Source organism: Thunnus albacares, chromosome 21, assembly GCF_914725855.1.
Source record: "Thunnus albacares chromosome 21, fThuAlb1.1, whole genome shotgun sequence".
NCBI lineage: Eukaryota > Metazoa > Chordata > Actinopteri > Scombriformes > Scombridae > Thunnus > Thunnus albacares.
The window spans coordinates 13087012-13094692 of record NC_058126.1 but is presented as its reverse complement, the minus strand read 5'-3'; the positions used below and the strand labels follow the sequence as shown (position 1 = coordinate 13094692).

General features: G+C 38.9%; 1 protein-coding gene across 1 annotated transcript; it reads left to right on the top strand.

Annotated features, from left to right (window-relative positions):
• Positions 1–1279: 1279 nt before the first annotated feature.
• On the top strand, positions 1280–4510 carry LOC122972526 (cystatin-B-like). The gene is made up of 3 exons (XM_044339702.1): positions 1280–1410; positions 2278–2379; positions 4147–4510. The coding sequence occupies exons 1-3, from the start codon at positions 1345–1347 to the stop codon at positions 4273–4275; spliced, it is 297 nt and encodes a 98-aa protein (XP_044195637.1). The 5' UTR covers positions 1280–1344; the 3' UTR covers positions 4276–4510.
• Positions 4511–7681: the final 3171 nt, after the last annotated feature.

Genomic DNA, 7681 nt, shown 5'->3' with positions numbered 1-7681 from the left:
TGCATTCAATCGTGACAAACGGCTCCATCAGTCCAAATAATTATCATGTCAAACAGGTCCACTGTAAACATGCATCAAAGGATTTGTTTTTCTTTTTTACTCCTTGAAATCCACTCCTTGATCAGATACATAAACAGTTCCATGAGTCAATGTCCACCAGATATAATTTGTTGTCCATCCAGAGCGTTATAGTGAAGTTGGGTTGTGATGTTCTGTGACGGTGCTGACAATTAATTAAAGACTAATGGGTTTCACCATATCTGATCTGTTTCCGCTGACAGAGACTCTGTGAGCTGATTGGTCTCAGCTGGCCTTGATTGTGGAGGTGGCGAACTGGTAAAGGAGAGCCGAGAGAGCAGGATTGTGGTCTGGGAACGGAGCTTGTACATGACTGTCTCGGTTAGTTCAATCCGCACACCCCATAGTAGTGTGAAATCAAGTGGTATGTTATAGCTTGGCCAGTCTTATCCTCGGTCCACTAAGAAAATGCTGTTGTCTGATGAACTCATCTCTGTCAAATAAAATCTATATATTTTCTGTATATTGTGGTCAGTGTGTAATGTTCTCAGATCTCTGACACCGGACCATATCAGGGGGAAAAAGGTGGTGGCAGTGGTAGCTTTTCAGCCAGTCCAGTATTTAATATTCATACCTAAAGCAAGGTTTATTACAATATTATTCAACTTTTATCATGGCTTTCAGACAGTAATGTTGTTAAGCCCAATGAACGCCTATAGGGACAGACTTGATTTCAACGCACTTGCATAATATCCACAATATATAAATCACTATACAGTCACAAAACCTGTTAAGTGAACTTGTGGAAAGTTTTTCAAAGCATAACTGGACTACAAGGAGGGTTTTAATCCTGCTGCAGTACAGGAAACTGTAGATCTACTGTACAGCATAAATGAATGTTAAAAGAGGAAATACTAGAAAGAAGGGAAGCTGATGAAGTTGTTTAGGTGATAGTGACTTATTCTCAAAATCGTCAAACCGGCGCTGATTTACAAACACAGCCCAGCCCCAGACTAATCCACATTACCTTTAAAGAGGGAGAACAAAGAGAAATGTTCAGATATATTTTCAAACTTCCCGTCTCTGATACTTTAAATGATTTACGCTGGAAATATAAATTGTAGTTTGTGTAGTTATTTTTTAAATCACAGACTTTATTTGTTGTTTTTAGCCGGTTTCTGACATGATTTAATAAAACACCCCCTCACCCTTACGCTGATGGTACGCTCCAGAATACAGAGTCATATGATTTACTGACTCAACCTGGGCGCTTCCCGTCAGTTTAGTTTAGTCATTCGCTGATTTTGACCTGTGAAGACTGTCACAATGTTATGTGGAGGGCTTGAATCGTCAACTCCTGCAGACGAAGCTGTTCAGGAGATCTGTCAAAGCGTAAGTAGAAAATAGGGATTTAAAAAATAAAAATAAAAATTCATTGCACTTCCACTTTGCTCCCTGAAAACACTGCAGTCAAGCCAGCAGCCACGTTCTTTCCTTCTGCGCATATACTCGCGTTATTACGGTAATGAGATGTTTTCACCTGGTAGAATTGAATAATCCATTAACAAAACGTGTTTTTCTGTCACTTTAATTTACTTTACAGTCGACTTATAATATTAGGATTTGATTCAGAAAGTGAAATGGCTCACCAAGGAGGTTATGACTCAGGAGTATTCACTGTGACATTTGAATGTATAGCCTTGACCTCTCTGATACAGGTGGCTGCACATACAATTAATTAATTCATAAATTATTAAATTTATATTATTAATTTATAAATCTTGTTTGGTGTATAACATATTTGGTGGGTCTTTATTCTAAAATTCCACAGTGAAATGCTCTGAAACTTTTTGTGCAGCTACCTGGGGTCCTCTGGGAAGTGGAATTACTGATTGTAAACAGTTTATTTTTAATACATTTCTGAGCAGAACATCATGTTTTAGTGTATAATATGTTTTAAAGGCTTTTATTCTGTAATTCCATCATGAAACGTTCTGGAAATCCAGAGTTAGTGAAATTTATTTGGCATTTAGAACAGTAAATAGTGTATTTTTTGGAAGTGATGGCGAACCGCGTTTTGTCGATGCAATTTTCAGTTCTTCCAAGTGGAAAAACCTCATTACCATAATAACACATGTGTACATGCAGGAGGAAATGATGTGGCAGCTGGCTTGACCACAATCTGAAAACTCCAGTTTCTGCACATTTAACATGGACTGTGTGTCATTTTGATGTTGATGTCACCTCATTATAACTCAGATGAAGCCCCATGCAGAGAAAAAAGCAGGAAAATCCTATGATGTCTTCAACGCCAAGAGTTACAGGTCGCAGGTGGTGGCCGGGACCAACTACTTCATAAAGGTAATTATCATTAATGTGGCTAAAAATAATAGGACATATAAAGCCCCCAAAATGCTGAATGCTTTTTAAATCTTGTGCGTATAAACTCAACAGATCCATGAGATCGAATGAGATATAAAGCTACTAGCCAATATAATCAATATCTTTAATGGATCACATAAAACAGACTACTTGTATGTGAAAAGGATTGCTAGTATGGTGATGAACCCACAGATAATTATCAATTGATACAGCAGTTCCTTTCAGCTCTATAGCCAATTCTGAATTTTGCATTTGCATTTTGTCATTTGGCAGTAGGGCTGGAAGATACTGACAAACTCAAACATCATATTTTGCTTTCACAAAATATTTACACAATGAGATTTTTGATAAATAGTCATCAGTAATGTGGATATAATGACTAAGTGGGCAAATTATAGAACAGCTAGAGCAGTCTGTTAAGTTCAAAAACTTATCTGACTCTGCTGTAATGCAGCCTTTAAAACCAGGAAAAGACAACACTTATGCTATATCACCATATAATGATCCAAAATCTAAAACAATATCTATCATATCACGATATTGATATAATATCAATATATTGTCCAGCCCTACTTGACAAAATGCACCAAAAAGCAAAAAAGTAGCTATAGCGTGGAAAGCAACTGCTGTATCAAGTGATAATTCGTCGTTTGAGCTTTCAGCTCTTTCAGCTCATTGTTTTGGATTTCTGGCCGCAACTTTACTGTTTTGGTTAGGTCACACGGCTCTCAGACTCATAACGTCATTTCCAGCCACAGCAAAAAAGCTCTAAAAATCCACTATATGCTTGTCAACACCAAATGGCAGACAGACGGAGTTAGGGACTAGCTGGTGTACATAGGAGTAATACAAACATTATTCTTTGGAGTTTGGATTTTAGTTTAATTTCAGCTGTTAATCTGTTGAAAACGGAGGTGGGGGCTTTTCTAAAGGATATCTGACCTGCAACAGGCCATCAATCTCCAACAGGTCTAGGAGCGGCCTAAAGCAGGGGAGAGCAATGAGAGCAAGGAAGGGGGAGGAGGAAAGAAAGGGGAGTGCAGACAGACAAGCAAACAAACTATAAAAAGATGTAGTTGGATAGGAGTGGAGAGGGGGAGAGAAAAAAAAAACTTTGTCCTGACTCATCCTGGTTTCACCCTGGCACCCAACCAGAGATGTTTTTCATGGGGTTACTGTCTGGTCTTCTTTTCCTCTCCCGTTTGTACCGTGTCCCGTGTCATATTTGTTCTCATGTTAATCACTTATTCTGCATTCAGTTTGTGTTAATCACATATCTTGCACTAAAGAAAGGATCTGTGTTGTCCAGTTACTGGCACGCTCTTCGTGGTTAGAGAGACTGTCCCCAATCCTTTCAGATGTCCTCGGTATGCACTCCTTACTTTCCGATAGTTTACCATTTCTCCTTTGAGTCACTGGCTGCGTCATCCACGCCTGCCCAGTTGTTTGCCGTGCTGGATGTCCAAGTGGTTTTCTGCTATTCTCCACACCCCGCACCACACTAGGTCCTGCTCTCGTCTGTCCCAACAGAGCGCTTATCAGTGCCTGTCCAAAACCCACACATCTCTCTGGATTGTGTGATGCGCCTCAAGTGTGTTTGGGGAGTGTCCAAATTGCCTACCAGGCAAAACGGAAAAATAAAATCAAAAGAAAAACGTGATAACATGCAAAACACTAGTTACCTGGCTACACTTTGTGACTAATGCAGTCCTGAAACTTTGCCTATACTTGACTTTTTCCTTGCAGGTGCATGTGGGTGGAGACGATCATGTTCACCTCCGTGTCTACAAAAAACTCCCATGTTACGGAGGAGACCTGGAGCTGACTGATATGCAGCAATCCAAGAGCCACCACGACCCTATTGAGTACTTCTGATCGGATCACAAACCAAGCAAAGCACCCCATCAGTGCCTACAAGCTGCCGTCTTATTGTAAACAATTATTATCAAAATGCTCTGCTTCTTTTGTCTTGGATCATTATATAAAAACAATGTTATATGCAGTTCTCGTTACTGACATGTAATAACATACTGTAGATCATGATGATAGTTTGTCAAGAAGGAACAATTTTGTACAAGATGAATTCATAAATGAATCAAATTTGCTGTGACTCTGTTAAGTGTTGTTTTTCCTTCTGTGGTGGTTTCTGATTTTTAATGGCTGCATGCCAGAGCGTATGTCTTGATGAAAAAGGGTTGGACAAAGAGATTTTTGCACAAAAGCAATGAAGACAAACTGCAGTCTACTCACTATCGTAAGATTATGTTAAATGTTGTTGACATTGCTCAATGTTCTTGATTGATTTATGGATCTTAAGATGACAAAGTCCCTCCTGAAGCTGCTCCAGTCTTGTTAAAAAAAATAAGGTCCTGATAGTCTTTATTTTGGGTTAGGGAAAGTGTTGTTTATAGATATTTACTGCCAGTATCATTGGAGTATATGAAACATGGTATAAAGTAGGTATTAAATCCTCAACCTGACATCCATCATGCCATGCCTTAAGCACCTTAAACACTATCTTAAAATTCTTGAGGTTTGACACACTCACTTTCTCTTGCCCTCTTTTTTGCTTTAAAGCTGGAGTGCGGGACTTTTGTCTCCCCCCTCTGGCAGCACAGATAGCAAAATTGTTGTGGCCTAGACCAGGCCCACACCTGACACTTTTGGCACTTTCATCTGGCCCACATACCGTGTAGAATGATGGCACTTGGGATTCCTGCTCCTCTTTCACATACCTGGGCCACAAGAAAGCCACAGCAATGATGTATGTCAACCAAGAACAAAGCAGATAAACCAGAACTGGTTCATATCCAGAATACACAAACCTGAGAGCACCGCATCATTACCAAAAGAGGCCCACGTTTGATTTGGGATATTTGGGCCATATTTGCTATTTTATGAGTGGGCCATTTCAGGCTCAGATCCATTTTATCCAGCCAGAAGAAGGCCAGCAGTGCCGCATCGTTGCCTGAAGTGGCCCACTTAAGTGCCTGACACAGAGGGCTGGTAAAAACGGATATATTTTGATGGTCCATCGGCCCAAAAACGTTTGTTTTTTTTTTTTTAAATGACTTGTTTCACTATCAGATTTGATCCATTGGGTCTGATAACATTTGGAAAGTCTAGAAGAGCTGCACGAATAACAGCCAAACGGCTGGCGCGGGAATGTTGCACCTGACATGAGATTTAAAAACTCTGCATACTGTGAAATACAAAGAGATTTACCTAGTGGTGATAGACTTAGTCAGCATCATGTGAACTCATTTGGCAAGAGCTTGAATGTAACGGACATTTGTTTATATATAAAAGTGACTGTCACAAGGTTTGGAAAACCTGCAGCCTAACAGCAGCAAGACAAACCGTTTACTTATCTAGTCATGTATCACTGGAAACTATCCAGCTAAGCCACAGTATGATGTCACCTCCAATGCGTCAAGCACCTTGCTCAAGGTTGTGGAATTTAAGTCGACCTCTCACTCGGAGGCCACCACACCCAAAGCTTGATTTCTTTGGAATGCCAGTGATGCAATGCAATGCAGCATTTTTCACAGGGTGGGAACATGCTGTCTGCCTTAAACACCTGAGGAGTGATGTGATTCTGCACTTTTTTCCACCCACACAAGCTGTCAGTCACAAAAAGAGTAAATATTACTACAAAGGTACACAATGGACCATTATGACAACAAATGATTGATTTATAGGCCTTAAGGTGCAGGCTAAGCTTGTGTATTCATTTGTTGTTGACTCAGTGAATCACCAACTGCTCTGGTGGTGAACCATGAATTTAATGACTGATGAGCGTGTAAAGGAGAGGTGTTTGATTTATATGGTATGAATCCATGAGAGAATCACATTAACAGCTGAATTTGAACTCAGCAATGAAGTTTCAGTTAATGTGTAAATTAATAACACACTTAACATTTTACAACATTTGAATGCTTTTTAAACAATCAATTTATACATTATTTAAAAGTGATTCCACTATACACATCTATAATTATTGTGGTATCACAGGCTGCATATTCTCAGCACTCAGCTTAAAACACACAGTCACAGTTACATTCCTCATTCAAGGGCTCTCACATAAACTAAAGAGATAATGAAATGTTTGTCTGTGCTTCTTTGTGTGTCTATTTTCTTTTTTCTACATCATTTCAACTTTTGAATGTTTTTCAAGTAATCCTCAATGTGCATAACAAAATTGAAAACTTTTAAAATAACTAAATAACACGTAACGTTGCATGCAACTTAGCAGGATTTGTCAATCCTTGGACAGTCACAGTCACATCCTTGTTAGCTTCACCTTGTGACACCTTGTGAACAAAAAATCATATGATAACATATGATATGACAAGGGTTAATCATATGATTTTTTGTTCTTAAAAAAGAATAAAATAAGTTTGCACTTTGCTTTGTAGCTCTCTTAGCTCTTTGATATTACTTTCATATTCATACAATAAAGTCACTTTTGTTGCAGTGTTTATAATTGTGAATTATTTTTGCCTTGAGAGGAGGAAATAATGATTTCCATCCTATTTCTGGGATTTTAATGAAATGTCCAGTGTTCTAACCTAAGCCATTGCTATCGCACTTTTCTTACTTGTGTGGCTCTAATGTATAAAATCACTATAACCTCAAATTTCCAAGTCACAGCTATGCAACACTATAAAGGCATGACCCCACAGCCTAAAAATGATGCTGTAACTCTAACTGTCATTCAGAGGGGAGGAAGTTTCTATAATAGGGACCTACAATAAAAAGGGGTCAAGGTAGGTTTAGTAATAAAAATGTTTAGGTCAAAGGTTACTGAATGACCATGATAGTGGTTAGGTATCTGCCCACTAAATTTAAAGGGAGTGTTATTTTAAGCTCAGGCTAATAGGTGTGAGGCTGAGGACTTTCAGGGCAAATAATACAGAATATACACAGTGCTTTTCCAATGATACTGACAGTAAATGTCAATACATGAATTAATTTCTTCCATTCATTAAATTAGAGTTGATTCATTGACCCTGAATGAGCAAAATGTTGGTTTTGTCAGATAAAAAAAATGTAATAAACAAAATCAGATCTGACAGATTGACTGTAAAACACAACGCGGGGGTGCCACGGGGTTGCTTTCTTCTTTGTCTTCTCGCTCCTCACCATCAGGATTCTGAAATATGTGGATGACACCACAATTGTAGGACTGACCTCAAAATACAATGAAGATGCTTATAGGCTGGAGGTAGAGAAGTCAGTCCACTGGTGCAGGGGAAATTACCTGTCCTGAATGAAAAAA